General features: G+C 36.2%; 2 protein-coding genes and 1 non-coding gene across 3 annotated transcripts in view; 2 read left to right on the forward strand and 1 right to left on the reverse strand.

Annotated features, from left to right (window-relative positions):
* Positions 1-1,917: 1,917 nt before the first annotated feature.
* SUMO1 (small ubiquitin like modifier 1) lies at positions 1,918-9,377 on the reverse strand. The gene is made up of 5 exons (XM_015819601.1): positions 9,164-9,377; positions 5,928-6,002; positions 4,647-4,724; positions 4,389-4,460; positions 1,918-2,687 (listed from the first exon to the last, which is right to left on the reverse strand). Exons 1-5 carry the CDS (start codon positions 9,173-9,175, stop codon positions 2,619-2,621), a joined length of 306 nt encoding a protein of 101 aa, XP_015675087.1. The 5' UTR covers positions 9,176-9,377; the 3' UTR covers positions 1,918-2,618.
* Positions 9,378-11,350: 1,973 nt separating this feature from the next.
* Positions 11,351-16,648, forward strand: part of NOP58 (NOP58 ribonucleoprotein) — a 27,800-nt gene continuing 22,502 nt past the window's right edge. The window contains exons 1-4 of the mRNA XM_015819602.1: positions 11,351-11,527; positions 13,091-13,167; positions 14,431-14,483; positions 16,056-16,180. Coding sequence (XP_015675088.1) covers positions 11,483-11,527; positions 13,091-13,167; positions 14,431-14,483; positions 16,056-16,180 — 300 coding nt within the window. The 5' untranslated portion in view covers positions 11,351-11,482. The remainder of the gene's footprint in view (positions 11,528-13,090; positions 13,168-14,430; positions 14,484-16,055; positions 16,181-16,648) is intronic.
* LOC114922805 lies at positions 15,752-15,840 on the forward strand. The gene has a single exon (XR_003810488.1). It is a non-coding gene; the product is annotated as a small nucleolar RNA SNORD70 (small nucleolar RNA).

The following is a 16,648-nucleotide window of genomic DNA, read 5'->3' on the forward strand; positions in this document are numbered from 1 at the left end:
AATGTCATCTGTGGTCTTGCTTTTAATTGGCTCCTGTGCGGTTTCATCTCTAAACTTGTTAAATATTTCTTCTCTACCTTTCTAGCTATTTCTTTAGGCTACAAGTAGGCTAATTCTAAGAGACTAATTCAGTCTTTGAATTAGGTTGTGATTCTCAAGATTAAATTTAAGACTTGAAGTATATTTTTATTTTGCAAAATAGAAATAGACCTTGCTGAGGAATAACATGTTTGAAATAGCAAGGTGACCTCCAGAAATAGGGGCCTTGGGATTTCTATTTAAGAGACAACCTAAGAGCATGATTCATACTCTACTTTCATTTCTGCAGTGTTTTGTGTTTTCACTGTGAATGAATTTTTATGATCCTAGAAATTGGTCTGATGTAATGTACTGCTCAGGTGTAAGGAATTCTGAGCTCCACAGTTTCTCCTAAAGCAAGTTCAGCTGCCCCCCCCCCGCCCAAATTTTCTTTCAGACTGATTATGCAATTACTTTTATTTTAAAAAAAAGAGTCTTACTTTAAAGTATTTAATCTTTAGTAACTATGGGTTTTATTGTAGACATTTTATTTAAAACTTTTCTCTTGCAAACTGCTGCGCCCCCCCCCTCCCGGTGTAACAGCAATGTAAGGGCCAAACAGTCAGGTTTCAAGGAACATGTTACAAAACTTTCCCACTGACTTCATTCAAATGTTTAATGCTAAAGATATGGATAACACTTAAGCCCAGATTTTGATTTTTGAAAACAAGTTTTTAATTTTTAAAAAAAGTTTGGCATGCGTACAAAAAGGCATCAGAAGTGGGACATGGAAACTACAAGCATTGGAGAAGATCCATTTAACACTTTTACAGTTAAGTGCCTGAAAAGTAAATACAATTAAATGGTTTATTAAAGTATGCTTAAGAACATTGCAGTCTTAATTTCTGACCTTTCCTATTCCCCTGGCAACGAAAATAAACCCGAGGTAGAGCAACGTTTCTAGTCCTGCCATCAATATTGCAAACCTGAGCTAAAGAATCTTTCTAGCATTGATAGGTTTTCTATGACAGTTCCGCCATTGACTAAAAGAGATATGAAGATAGAACATTTTGAATTAAGACAATCGCTTAGGAAAAAAAGGTTTCATTGATCAGGCCTCATTTCAGAATACTATTTCACATAACTTCCAAACACGAATAACTTATTTCCAGAGAATTAACTTATTTTTAGAGGTACTTACACTCTAAGATTGCCAATGGCAGCTAACTGAAAAATCAACTAGTTTACTTGTCTATACAAACAGGATTTAATGCCGGGTCTTCAATCCTGAACCTATTGAAGTCAAAAGAAAAACTCTGAATTCTAAAAAATGAGGTTAGGTTAGATCTTAGATCAATGCTTTTTCAATGTTTATAATTTTTATCACACTGATAGTGCACATATATCGATGCATGTAACTCTGCAAAGTACCTATGTTTTCCAAGGCACTTTGACCCAATATAGATTACAAGATAGTGTTACATTGTATTGAAATCAATAGGTTAGGTTATTCATACCTAATTTAAGTCCCAATATTTTCTGTAATTCTCTGAAACTGAAGAATTGGTATGTCCCTGTTTTTTAAACACCAAAGGTGGTGTTTGGATAGCAATTTCACTTCTTCCATATTTAGTCTTCAATACTTTACCATGAATTTTCAGAGTTCCGGAGCTACACATTGCATATACAAAATACAACTCTCAGTGAAAGATAAATTCTTGATTTTCATTTATATACTGAGAGCAAGCAGCAGGGAAAGTGCTAATTCTCAAAGGTGAATCAAATCAAAAAGTTTTCCTGTGTAACATCCTCCAGCATAAGAAATTATCCTCTTTAAATATTCTTCACTAGTCTTTCAAATAATCTTCCGAATTTATGTCTTAAAAGAAAATGCAGAGGTTTATGAATTTGTTTCCTCTTATTTATTTAAAGGGAAGCCAATACAATCTATGTCCATTGAAAAACCACATTCCAGACAAACAGGTACAACATAAGAATCGTTAAACTCTCGTTGCAAGAAGATATACATTAATTAGAACTTTCCTAGGATCTTCTGTTGACAAAACCCCAATTTCCATGTTATCTTCAGTGAAGCCATTTCAAAGATAGTATTACCATAAACTACATTTTTGCCATCAGTATTTGGATACTTCACATTGAAATCTACAGAAAACTCTTAATATTAGGACACAATCCTTCTGTTTAGATTTCAAAAAGCTTCTGTATCTTCTTCTCTTAAAATCCACAAATAAAAGTCACACACCTAAATTTCAGGCCAATGTGAATATTAGAAACCTCTGCCCACTGCCAAATAGTCAAGGCTTGGATACATGATCCTTGCCAACATGTAACTGCATGTGTAGACAGTTGCTTTTCTAAAGAGGAAAAGGGAAAAAATGGGGAAGTACAACTGCAGTAGGATCACAAAAGTCTGACACAATGACAGTGTATAATGAGCACAAGAATTCAAAACAGACAACTGGAAATAATATTTAAAACATAGGAATGTGGTGTTGGTTTTAACTCAGTGTTATATACCACATTACAAAAGAACTATTATTTAAAAATAAAAAAGGATAAAGGGAAAGGGAAAAAACATTCTAAATTGTTGAATGGCCTCCTGTCTGTTCCTGATAAACCTCAATCACATCTTCTTCTTCCATTCCGAGCTGTAAAATAAGAACCACAATTTTATTTTACAAATCCAAAACACACAGCCATATTGGATGCTCACTAGGCACATTAGTTCCATGGATTTTCTGTAAAAGAAACTAGCAGCAGAGTTGACAAATAAGCGAACAGTGCTTATATAAAAAGATTCTCAGCAAGTATCAGGTTTACTAAAACTTTATTTAAAAAATAAATAGGCCACAATACACAATCACTACTCAATAAAACATTTAAAATGTAGCTTCACAAGTAAATAAAAATCTTACATCACGAAGTATGGTTTAAGCCTTAATTTTAAGTTAAAATAATCCCATACATATTGATAACTTTTTGATTATGTCTGCTGCTCTATAGTAAAATAATGATCAAACTGTTGATATAAGCTATAGATCTGTTTCACTTTCTCCATGCATAAGAGAGTAAGAAGTTATTGACTTCTGTGAAATGCAGTGCTGTTTAATGATAGTATAGTTATGAGCTTGGATAAGATGGATGAACATATAAATTTTTAAATAAATGTTTAGATAATAAATATTTTGCGGAGCTTGGGTAATCTTTTTTTTAAATTCTTAGTCACCTAGAACCATACAGGTGGCAAATTTAATAAATAAATGGTTATAGAATAAAATAAAAGGTCATTCTCATGAGTTTTGTGGACAATGTAGGAAAGATGAAGGTTGGTAACTCTAGGAACAGTAGCTACGTTTTTAGTGCCTTGTCGTTTTAATATTATCAGTTCTTATGTATACAGATAAGTCCTCACTTAATAATAGTAATTAGAAGTTCTTTTCTAAGTGATGGAAATGCTGGCATCATTGAGCAAATCCACACAGGTCTTTAAGTGAGTTTATCACGTGGTCACCATTTGTGACCTCTTGCCTGCCTGCTTCCCCACTGATTTTGCTTGTAGGAAGCCAGCAAAGAAGGTCTCAAACAGTGACCACGTTAGGAGGCAAGGTAATTGCAATCCAAATGCCCAGATCAGTCACGTGAGTGTGGGGACCCTGTGACAGCCAGAGGCTAGAGGAACAGTTGTGAAGTACCACTTGTTCAGCATCATCATATGTTTGAACAAACACTTAATAAGAGCTACAATTTTCTGGGAACTTCATGGTTTTCATAGTAACAAAATGATTTGCCACTGCCATTCTAGTAAGATTTTATTAAATTGTCCTGTCTTGCCTATAGCTGTACTAGCCAGCTTTGAGTCTTTTTAATATGTTAGATCACTAAAGTTGACAAACTAGCAAGCAATACATATTGTACGTATATATTCAAATCCCGCAAAATGGAATTATATTATTTACCTAATAAAATAATCCAAACTATTGCAGTGTAGTGCAAGTTCTTGAGTACATTTATATGAGATAGGAGACACCAAGGATCTAATTTAGTTTTTCTAGAAGCTTAAAATGTATCAATTAATAGTCTGATACAAAAGATAGATATTTACAAATAATAAATAAATATCCAGAAATTTGTTTTGTATTGCATAACTGAAAAGTGTTGACAATTCTTCAAAGCAAATGTCCACCCCAGATTTCCTCAAGCTTTGTTCATTTCAGCAATATAATTTAAAATGGAAATTCACTTTGTTAAATTCATTTCTACTCTTAAATAATCAGGATTGGATTGCCAAAAATCTATAATAGTGAAATAACTACAAACAGTATTAGCAATTGATCTCCAAGAATACTTACCTCTTTTGGAGTATGATTATCAGTAATTCTCTGACCCTCAAAAAGGAACCTGAGTGAATTCATTGGAACTCCCTAAACAAAGAGAAATAGAGCTAGTCAATTTAAACTGATTGAACAAAAACCCAGATATTCGCTACTTTCCATTTCTTTTAATTTTTGGATTATGCAGGAATAAATTCTGTCAGGTGCAGAGGAACATAAAAATCGAACTTCTTATATTTGATATCATGTGAACAAGGAAAAGTTCAAGTCACAAACCTGTCTCTGACAGTATGATTCTTTAAGTTTCTTTAGATGCGTTGTCATTTTCACTTTGAAGTGAATTTCACTGCTGTCCTACAAATTGAAAATATAATAATTCTGCTTAGTATTAAAATAACACTTATTATAGATATGTAAGATGTTTTGAGCTTGTATCAGATACTTTTTTCCTCAAGTATGATCTTATGCTTGAGATGTAACAGAATGTGTCATGCCACACTTCTTGAGTTTCAAGCTTTCTTACATCTCACAATTTGCTTTTTTCTTAAACTCTTCCACACATGGGATTTAGGGAAGGCATTTTCCAATAAAAGAGGTTACATCCCTACTGCTGCTAGCTTGCAATAGAGTTAGGACTAAGGAAGAATCATTTTAAACATGTGTTCAGTGATCAAGAACAACCATTTTGGACATAAAAGACAAACTGCAGTCTGCCTGACGCATAGGTTTCCTATGTTTTGTACATTCTTTTCTGTGTGTTGAAGCAAATCCACTGTGCTGCTGGTGAACTCAGATTCTGTATAGTAGCTGGGGTTTTTTTTTGCAATGGGGTTGCAGAAAGCAGGTTTAATTGTTAATAAAAATATTTTTTAAAAACTCAACTTTTCTGTAGGTAAAGTATAAGTAAGTAACTTAGTATAGATTTGATAAGTAAATGTAATAGATTTTTACTGTCACATTCTTTATTACCACTGAATCCATATTGAAATATGAATTTGCAAGTATGATCTTCCACTGTAAAAACAGTGTTAAAAATAAAACAAATTATGAGGGACACAATAACATTTTGTTCTGAGTTTGCAACAAAGCTCAAAATGTTTTGAATATTCTATTATAAGGAACAATAACAATTTTTGTGACTTTAAAACAAAAAACTCATAACACATTCATCAACTAGTTTATGTTTCAATGTCTATTTCAGATGCATGCATAGAAGAATGGCTGCATCTACTTTTGCTTCTAGAATTTATAACTTGTATAAAATCAGAAAAGCTCAAATTAATATAAAATCAGACTCCTGATTATGATAGGACTGCTAAGAAATTTTTCTAGAGTCCTCTTATGCAAGAATATTTGCATTTACAAAATACAAACATTTACTGGTTACATATATATAGCACTACATTAAAACATATTTTAGCAGACAAAAAAAAGGCAGACCCTGCACTTGCAGAAAAATATTAAAAAGAAAAAGAACTGATATACTGTATAACTCTATGTGCTTATACCTGTAAAATTAGGAAGGATAAATGTTAAACAGAATATTTTAGAACTCACCTGTCCAATAACCTTAAGTTTAATGTATTCTCCCTCTTTTTTATCACCCAAATCCTCTGCTGAAGGTTTGGCTTCCTGCAATAAAAAACAAAACAGAGACAAAAATGGAAAATATGAGAATATTCTTTTTATACTCTTTTTTTACATATTAACAGAGAATTAGCTCATAATAAGTTTTTTGGAATTTCCTCTAGTTCTTTTGTCCTCCTCAGACAAGATTAGAGGGAAAGGAAGAACATAAACTTAACATGACTAGCTTCATTAATAAAAACATAAAGCATCTGTTAAAGCTACAACTAGGATGCCACAAAGTACCAAATGATTCCCAATTTTTAGAGTTCTAATATCCTTAATTTTATGGTTGATTATATTTTTTGATAAAGCATACATTCAGAGCTTCAAAAAAAGGCTTTAAATTCAAATTTTAATTCCTATGTGATAAATTCCTATGTGACAAAATAGTTAGGAAACTGAGAGGAAACATCACTGAAGATCAAATACTCTCGATAGGCAAAATTATAGCTGTCTGGCTGCTTGGTCCATCTGCAAAATCTAAGAAATGATTACAAGTAGTCCTTGATTTACAACTACAATTGAGCCCAAAATTTCTGTTGCAAAGTGAGACAGTTGTTAAATGAATCTGGCTTCCTACTGACTTTGCTTGTCAGAAGGTCACAAAGATAATCACATGGCCTCGGGACCGTCAACCAGTTGCCAAGCATCTGAATTTTGATCACGTGATCATGGGGATGCTGCAACGGTTGTGTGAAAAAAGATCCTAAGACCCTGTTTTCAGTGCCGCTGTAACTTCAAACAGTCACTAAATGAACTGTTTTAAGTTGAGGTCAAAGTAACCTATGACCAGTTGTCAATACCTACAACAGTTGCAGCATCCCCATGGTCATGTGATCAGAATTCAGGTGTTTGGCAACTGGCATGTATCTATGACAGTTGCACGGAGCCAAGGTCATGTGATCACCATTTGTAACCTTCCCAGCCAGCTTCCACAAGCAAAGTCAATGGGGGAAGTCAGATTCGCTTAATGACCGCATGATTCATTTAACAACTGGAGTGATTTGTTTAATAAGTATGGTAAGAAAGGTAATAAAACGAGGCACTTGTTTAACTGCCTTGCTTAGCAACCAAAATTTTGGACTCAATTGTGGTTGTAAATGAAGGACTACTTGTACCTGCTCTTTTAACTCAAATCACAAGATAAAATATAGCGAGCAATAAACAAGCTTAGCCTTTCCTCATTAAGTAGAACATAGTTAAATTACAACTTATTTTGCAATGAATAGTGAATAAGAGGCTTCTTTTACTCACAATCTATATGCAGACAGAATGCTCAACTATCTAAAAATATAGTAAATATATAGTCTACTTATTCACTGGGAAAACAATCTATTGGTAATGCCTAATTAAATGTAAATCCCCTTATGCTTTTCTGAAGTAGAGAGTTAGACCTCTAAGTTTCAATTCTACCGGTATATAGTTGAGAAAGTACCAGAACAAGCTACTATTGATTTACATTGCTTTTAATGGTGGTCTTACTTTCAGTTTCAGTTTCATTCCTATTTAGTATATATTCTGAAACGTGTAACTTCTAACTGCAAAAGAAATTCCACAAAATATTTCAATGAAATCATGGTTCTAAGTCTTAACTGACTTCAGAGGTTCTCCAGTATTTACAGTGCTCTGAAGCCCTTTCCCTCCCACATTTTGCAGTAGGGCTCTATCTAGTTCTCCAAGTAGAAAACATGTGAGGACAATATCTGGGGCCTTTCCGAGTTTGAATCTAAATTAACAGTTATGTGAACCAGAAAAAAATAATAAAAACAAACAGCATCACATACATATGACCAGATAAGCTATTTCCTTTTGGACGTTTACAATTAGATACTGAAGAAAATCTGAAGTGCAGGATTAGTGAAGCCAAACTGACATGGCACTGGGGAAATAATATCACTGGCTGAAATATTTAGAAAAAAAATGCTTTTTAAGAAAGAATTAACAGCCCAATTTCTTCCCCACTTTAAAAGATAGGGACCCACTAATACAGATTCATAAAACAGTCAACTACTCACACATAACATGATAGCATTATATGAATTGAGTCCTGTGCCCATACTGAATTCCTATTTTTCCAAGATGGTTGCAAGGAGACGAAATTTGCACTACTATATTTAACACTTCCCAATTATATTTCCTGAAACAAGTCAATTTTAAAACACGGATTACCAAATTGACCTTGTCAATATGTTATTCTTAAAATAATCCACGATCTGAATTACATGGAAGTGAAAATGAAAGCAACCTTTTGTAAATTCCTGCTCACGCTGACTGAAGAGGATCCCATGAAGCAAAGGCTCCCAACGCTAAAGTTAAGTTAATGTCATGATTAAGACAATATGATGATAAAACTGGGCCATTGCATTTAATTTGCTGAACAAATTAGTTTGAATAAATGGCTAAAAAGAGCACTTCTATTTTTATTCCAACTGGCCACTGCATGGATTTCTCTTCTGTAGGCCATAAAAATGCAACAAAAAGGCTATCTTTATTCTTGTGTGATTTTTGTTCAAATAATGTCAAAGCTTATGTATTTTTTTTTTTAAAAGGCTATCCTGCCAAACCATGCTTCAAGGCAAACCAAACAGGAAATGTCAGGTCGTGTGAACGAGTCTATGTTCCCGGGGCAAGCAGCATCTCAAAACAATGATTCATTTACAATAATCGTGGTCGTTTCTAAACAAGACATTTCGCACCGTTTTCTGAAAGTCAGGCTTGAACGAAAGCCGCATCGAACGAGAAGCGGGGTCGTGGAGGGGGGAGAGAGCAGATCTACAAAAAGGAGCCCAAACAGAAACTTTGGCCTTTCGTTATTTCTCCCTTTGGGCTTCCTCCATAGGTGCCAACTCCGATCTGTGTCCCTCCCCCCGCTCCACCACGGGGGCATTTCGGGAGATCCGGGTGATTCTATTTCGTGGCCCAGAAGCAGCTTAGGAGGGCTAAACCCAGGGCATGAAACGGACGCGGAGAGGCAGGAGGCCGGGCTCTAAGCCGGCCCAAGTTGGCCGGGGGCCAGGGCCCCGTGCCTGTAAGCCCCTCCGGCCGAGGGGTCCCGGCTTGTTGTGGCCCCATCTGGCCGCCTGCGGACAGCCCGGGCGCCTTTCAGCCGGGCGGTTGGGGGCGGCCGACTGCGAGCTTCTTCCTGCCCAGCGCGAGCCTCCCACCTGATCCGACATGTCTCCCTCGAAGACGCAGCCGGCCCCTCCGCCACCCCCGGAGAAGCGCCTCGCCGATCTCGCCCTCGGTGTCGCCAACACGGAGAGCACAACACACAGGCCGGGCGCGGGCAGGCGGGATTTCCTCTGCGCCTGAGCTCACTTCCCGCTCTCCAGGCACAGCCCACCGAAGAAGCGCAGTGCAACTCTGCTCCGCCCCCGCCGAGAGACTCCGGGAACAGTTTTGCGCGAGTTTTACAGCCGCTCGCAGCCCGCTCTTTGCAGCGTTCACGACAGTCGCAACTTAGCTTCTGCTCCGGCTTTGCGCACGGCCCACTAGGAGCGGAGGAGGGTGGTTACGTCTTGCAGACTTTCCACCTTTGCATCGCTCATCTGTTTCCTCCGAAGTTGCATCTGCCCTTCCTAATACTGTAGTAGCGAGGTTGGAAGACGTGGAAAGCGGCGCATTTTCCAACTTCGCTGGAAATGACCAGCCGCTAATTTACTCCTCCCTCCATTTTGTGCCCAGGTAGAGAGAGGTGGCGGTTATGCAGGCTTCGATGAGGAACCGTTTGCCTACATTTCAAACATAACCAAGTCACAAAAGAGGGTTGATGCAATCCACATGGTTGGACGGCAGAAGATAAGAGTGTTCATTGACAAAACATGAGTTGCAAAAAAGACACGAATTGCATCTGGTATTTGTATATATTAATATGCAAATTTGGAAAAATTATAGCAACACAGCCTGTCTCATGCAGCTAAAGTTACCACAGCTTGTACGCCTTCTAATTTGGTGCTTGATAAGGAACAAGGAGTCCCCTTTTCTCTTGGTAGTTGACACTGGACTTCAAGCAGAAAATTACAATGAAGGATATGTGGCCGCTCAAGTTATGAAAAAACATGGTTGGCTGACCTACTGAAACATGAAAGCTTGCTATTTGAACATTATGCAGTTGGACTTTATAAAATCCTAATTTAACACATCAGGCTAATCTGAGGAACTGAACAGCAGGAACTGCAGAAAAGAGATGTGGGGCAAATCACCCTGTGTGCTCTCGCAATTTGCAGTTCTGCACCAAAGGGGGAAAAATGCAGAGATCAACTGATTAAAAAAATACCGTCTACAGATCTAATGGGTCAGGCCAGAAAACAAAAGCATGCTGGGTGAGTTTGGGCTAATCATTTTCTCAGCCAACTCACCTCACAGGGTTATGAGAAAAACAGGACAAGGAATATTACATATGTTAGCCACCTTGAGTTATTTATAAAGTAATAAAGGGAGCTATAAAACAAAATAATATATAAATAGAATTGTAACTTTGAAAGTAAAATGTTATACTCTTATTATTTTTTCTGTTGTATTTTTTCACTTATTTTTAAGGATTTGTTATATATATATATTTGATAATGTATTTTTGTATTTTTCTTTTTTTGTTAATTTAAAAAGCAACAAAAATACATTCTTATTTTTTATATTATCAGTATCAATGTCTGACATTTTTCATCTCTCTCATTATACCAAAGTGGTCTCGGTCAGTTTTTTGGGCTAAAGATTATCTAACATCTTTGCAAGAATGATGCAAAAAGCTTATGATGTAAAACCATTAAATTCTTCATTACTTCCAGGTCTAACATAGCTGTTATGACATGTTTCTAAATTTCACAATATTAAATAGAAAGAGACCCTACTCCAAACTAATTAACGAGGGTGCAGGCTTATTATGTCGTATGTTACATTTAGATCTGATTCTAAAGTTTGCCTCCAAGCATATTTCTCTTAAGAGTCTTTTTGGTGACAAAGCCATATAAAGATTTTGTTTTATCACAAAGATGATCGATATATTTATTGTTGCAATGAATTATAGCTGTTGTAGCAAAGCTTAGTTCCTGTTTGCTAAAAAGCAAATACTGAAGTAGACATCTGGGTCAATTTATAGTTTACAATATTTACTTTGGGTCCAGGTTTAAAATATACAGAAACGCAGGCAAAAAAAATCTCCTCAACAACTTTTACTGAAATCTAAAGAAGCCTGTGAGTTGCAAGGATCACCCCTCAGGTCGCACGGACGCTTATAGGGCGAAATCAAGTAGCGAGCCCCGCTGCTTCAAAAAGTGAAAGGTTAGCTCTCTTTCCCCGCCCTCTCCTCCTCCGTTGCGGCTTTCCGGCAGGCCATCAAAAGCACTTCCGGGTGAAGTGAGCAGAGCCTTCCGGTCGTGCGGCGCGTTTCCTTGCAGCGCGTGGTCTGTCTCGCCCGCGTTCTTTTGCCAGGCGCTCGCTCTTTCCCGGGGAGCAGCTGCGCTCTCTGGTCTTATCCCGCCGCAGCGATGCTGGTTTTATTTGAGACAGCGGCCGGGTACGCCATTTTCAAGGTGAGGATGGCAGCACGTGTTCCTGGGCTCGTGGCTGATGGCGGGAGTAGAAAGCAGAAGGCCATTTCGCCTCTGCTGCGGCTTGAATGGCGGGAGTTATAGTGTTAGATTTTTCCGGAAAGAATTAACTTTTTAGATAAGCAACCGTCTCAAGCTTTCTGAATCCATTTTGAAACGCCCCCGAAATTGATTGGCGATGCCCTGCCTACTTTATGGTCGTGGAGCAACGGATCATCTTTCTCTTTTGCCGGGGGGGAGGAGAGGACAAATTGCTAAAAGATGGGGGGGGGGAGCAAGTTTTGTAACATTCCTAGTTAATGCATTTCTGGGTTTAATGTGAGATGCGTCCCCTAGTGATGAAAGGCTGTTATAACTTGGAGGCATACAATTGCGCTAAACCTGGTTGTATCTTTATCCAGTTGGTTATCTGGACAGATAATTATATATTTTAAGGCAGTTGCTCTTAATCCCGAAAGGGATGTTGACGTTTTCTATGCTGGCTCCTTGCTTCCAAAAAGAGAGAAAAGAATTGATTAACGAACTATTTTTGCAAAAAAAAGCCTGCATTATGTGCAGCAGAAATTTTCCCATGCAGCTTGGTGCTTTGTGTACTTGCCTTTTTTTTTAGCCTTACAGTTCCTGCTGTTCTATTGCCAATTCATTCTTATACATGCTGGGAAAAGTTGCAAGGAATTTGAAAAGTTGCAAGGAAAATGGGTCTTCGAAGTAATTTGGATCTATTTTGGATGTATTTTAGACTGAACTCAGAAGGATCTGGACACTGAAAATGTGAATGCCTGGAAGGCATCTGTAGCATCAGATGTTTACTGTCCCCCACTACTGACAAATTAACATTTCTAGGCTGGTTGAGTCTTCTCAGTGTTCTAGTGAAGAATAATCTGGTTGCTGACACCACTTCAATTCCAGTGGGAAACATCACTCTTCCCATTCTTGAAACTCACTCCTCATTCAGGGAAATAATGCTCATAAACTAATCTTTCTCTTGCAATATTATTTATTAGGCTCATTTTGTATTGAAATTGAATCCGAATAATTTTTTAATTTCCATAGACATTCTTGGTGATACTTAATTTCTCTGTAATGGACTGCTTGGAGGAAGTTCCTTTTCCTCCCCCCCCCCTCCCAAAAAAGGCCCTTGTCTGAGGCAGGAGTACTGCACTCTGTTATTGTATTCATTTAGTTTATGTCCCATCTCTCTACTGGTAAACTATAATTTTAAGCTTGGTTCATAAAGTTGGCTCCCAAATTGTGGCTTTGAATAGCAGAATATAAAATATATTGTTACTCATAGAATAACTATCTATTAACCAGCTAAATAAACATTAGTAAAAAGGTTTATAACTTCCCACTGGACTTTATTCTAATTGAAATTGGAAAGATTAAGTGACATGGATATAGAGTTCATAAATTAGACCTAGCATTCATTTTTTTACACAAAGTTTGGGGTATAGTTTCACATTTTTAATTTTTCATAGTGACAAATAAGACAGATCTTGTTGCCAAATATTGCATACATTTCATTAGTCTTTATCTTTACCACAGGTTCTAAATGAGAAAAAGCTTCAAGAAATTGATAACTTATGGAAAGAGTTTGAAACACCTGAAAAAGCTAATAAAATGTAAGTAAAGTAGTAGTAACTAATATTGCAAGAGCATGGCCACTAGTTTTTTGTCTTTCTTGATCTTTTTGTATGGGGTTTCTGGAACTATTTTATATTCTTGAATACAGGATATAAAACACTAAGTCATTTTCTCATTGATAGAAAAAACATCTATAAATCAACTAAGTAATAAACTTATTGTCATTATGTCTTGGTCATCTTCCAGAAGATGGTAAACACTGAACTTTTCTGATGGGAATTTGTATTATGATGCCTTGCAGTTTGGCATTGTATGTTTTGTGTTTTTTCTTTTTGTATCTCTATTTTTGTTTTATTGCATCTGTAAACTGTTAAATTGCAATTGAGATAAAAAAAATCGGACAACTAGGTTGACATTGTTAGCCACTTAGAGTTTTTGGAATGAGGGGTAAAGCTATTTCATTCTAAGAGTTAGGTTTATGCTATGTTTAATTCTGCAGCACTATGGTAATTAGGACTATCAGATCTGAGTTGCAAAAATCTGAATGACCACTAGGCTTAGATATCACAAGAACTGCACAAAAAGGCTTGCTGAAGTGAAGCAGGATTTGTATGATACAGATTAGTTAGGAATAAGTAGGAAGTAATAGACTTGATTAATGAACTAGTTGTGCCTAACTTATAGATTTTATATAATTCATGTTTGTACACAATATATGTATGCAGAACGTTTTTATATTTTGTGTCCATTATGTTTGTAATTGTTACATATTATCCTATAAAGTAGGCTATACAGGTAATCCTCATTATAGCAACCACAATTTGGACCAAAAATTCCATTGTTAAGCAAAGTGGTCACTAACTGAAAAATCATGTGACTTCAGCTGCTTACATTTTATACTGGACAACGCATACTAACTGGCTATAATAGCAAATGTGACTGAGGAAGAGATGAATCAAAGTTTGTAAATGTGCCCATTGGTCACTGTTATTTTTTCCTCACTGTCCAAACTGCTAATGGTTATTCTCCAAGGCAGTTGGTAAATGAAGACTTCATGTCATTATTAGATGGGTGGATGACTTGCCTAAAAGTTAATTAACACCTGAGTCAAAATCTTTTAAAGTATACTTTTCTCTTTGTATAGGAAACATTGACCTGATGGACTGTCGTTTTTGTTTTTTTAAAAGCCAGAGATTACATGCATATCACTTTTTGAGTTTCCTGAAAAATGTTTATAATTGGTAGCAATTCCTCAGGTCCTAATGATTGTTGCAAAAACATTGTGATTTTTTTTTATTTAGTGTAAAACTGAAACACTTCGAGAAGTTTCAAGACACAACAGAAGCTCTTGCAGGTAATGCTTTTACAATTAAGGTTATCTTAAAATAGATTCCAGACATTGAGTGTAATTTTCAGGGATGCAAAAGTTATCATAGAAGAAACAGTGATTTACTTGAAGGAAATGGTTCTTCAGTTAGGAGAAGAAGTGCTGGGCTATCTGGGGTGTTGAATTCCAGTTCTTATCAGCTCCATTGAGTGTGATCAATGTTTAGGTGTGAGGAGGATAAAGCTTTTAAGTTTTTGTAAACTAAATTTACTGCTTTAAGTTGGACTTGGAAATAGCATCTAACCTATGCCATATTCAGTAATTTTGCCACCCTACCTTCTTTCCTTTCTTCCTTTCTTGCAAAGTTTATATAATGACTCTGTTGCAAGCATTGTATAGCTTTACTTACGTCCTTGGAAATGTCTAATTTTGTAAATAATGTTCTAAAAGGTACATGTGCACTTCAACTATTTTCACATTTGCTAGTATACACATCAGTAAATATAATGTATGCAAGGGTAGAAAATCCATTTTCATATAATTAAAAGCATTCACACCTTTTAAAGGTGAGGCTTCTCCAACTTGTTTTCCTTCAGATGTTTTGGAGTATAATTTCCATTATCTCCAGCAAACCCAGTGCACATTTGAAGGGATAAGGTTGCTCCCTGGGAGAATAAACTGGTTGGTGCTACTACAGCATATTTGTAATGTCATTATGCTTTGGTTTCATCAAAAACTGAATCTTGGCCAAGAGTGTAGTTCAGACGATGTTCCACCACAGTCTAATCCCATAGACTTTTTGTTACGTTAATCCAATTAAACTATAGTGTCTCATGGTATCTGAACCCAGACTGGGGGACATAAAATGGCTACCCTTTTCCAACCTCCAAGCAGAGTTGGATGTTAGGAGCAACTTCACTTTTATAGGATTATCTCCCTTTAAATAACATTTTACTTTTCATTATCCAGTAGGAGGAGGTAAATTCCACTTAAAAACAAAGGACTTGGTTGAAAAAAACAAGCCTTTTCTTCTTTTGTGCCTAATGGCATTGACCTTGATTGAGGTCCCATGTGCATGTATTTATCTTGTTTGGGGTAAAGATAGCAGCTGAGAGAGAAAGTGCACGCTCTATATGTTTGCTATCCTTTCTGAGCTCAAAGCATTTCCGTGTGACTTTATCATTTTTTAAAATTTATTGTTAAAAGATATATTCAGTACAGCATTATTTGTACAGTATTAACTAGATTTAGTAAAAGATTGCGGCTTGAGAACTGAATATGCGGTCTTCAAACCAATTTCTGTTGTCAATGATGTATTGTTGATGGAACTGAATCACTGTGATTGCATACAACATTTCGTCACTACCACTGAGACAACAGAGAAAATGAACTGTTTTGTGAGTGATCCGTGGTACTCTCTGAGTTTGGCTGTTTTCTTGCAAACGTTTCATTACCTAAACTAGTAACATCAGTGCATTATTCTGTATCAGAGGTATTTTGTAGATAGAACTTACTATATATTTTACTCCGTGCTCATTTTTCTGGCTGAGTCTTTTAGAAAATTCTAGATTTTTTGCAGCTTTTTGTTTTCTCCTCAAGCATCCACAGCACTGGTAGAAGGCAAAATCAGCAAAAATTTAAAGAAAATCTTAAAGAAAATAGTAGCCAAAGATGCCCATGAACAGCTAGCTGTAGCAGATGCCAAACTGGGAGGTGTAATCAAGGTAAGTCCTAATATCTACATTAAAAAGGCTAAGTGATGTTCTGATAACAGTATGTACTAAGGGCCTGTAATAATTTCATTATTCAGTTATTCAGTGCATATGGGTGCCCATCACACCATAATTAAATTAATTTATTAAATTTATATGTGTTAGAGAATTTTAATTTCTCTGTTGGTGAAAAAATAAATTAGAAGCTCTCACAGTTTTTCAATATAAAATTTTTATTATTTTCATCATAGAAAAAAAACATCACAAATATTACACAATAGTATATGAAAACCCACCTCCCACCCCCCCGGACTTCCCAAACCTAGTCCCAGGATAATATTCAAATATAAGTAAACAAGTATTAATATCTCTAACTCCACAAAGTATATTATTCTACATGAGTAGGTAAAATATAAAAGAACAAATTTACTAAAAACCTAAATTATATTCCACCACTCTATGCTTCTTTTAAATATAAAC

This window comes from Protobothrops mucrosquamatus, unplaced genomic scaffold, assembly GCF_001527695.2.
Source record: "Protobothrops mucrosquamatus isolate PMUCROS unplaced genomic scaffold, P.Mucros_1.0 scaffold958, whole genome shotgun sequence".
Taxonomy (NCBI): Eukaryota; Metazoa; Chordata; class Lepidosauria; order Squamata; family Viperidae; genus Protobothrops; species Protobothrops mucrosquamatus.

Bases quoted from the DNA above. Each gene is read 5' to 3' on its own strand.
- SUMO1 (XM_015819601.1), bottom strand. The intron at 4,725-5,927 runs GTGAGTTCTAAA...TTCAATTTGTAG, and splicing joins AACTTAAGGTTATTGGACAG to GACAGCAGTGAAATTCACTT. The intron at 2,688-4,388 runs GTAAGTATTCTT...CTTATTTTACAG, and splicing joins ATAATCATACTCCAAAAGAG to CTCGGAATGGAAGAAGAAGA.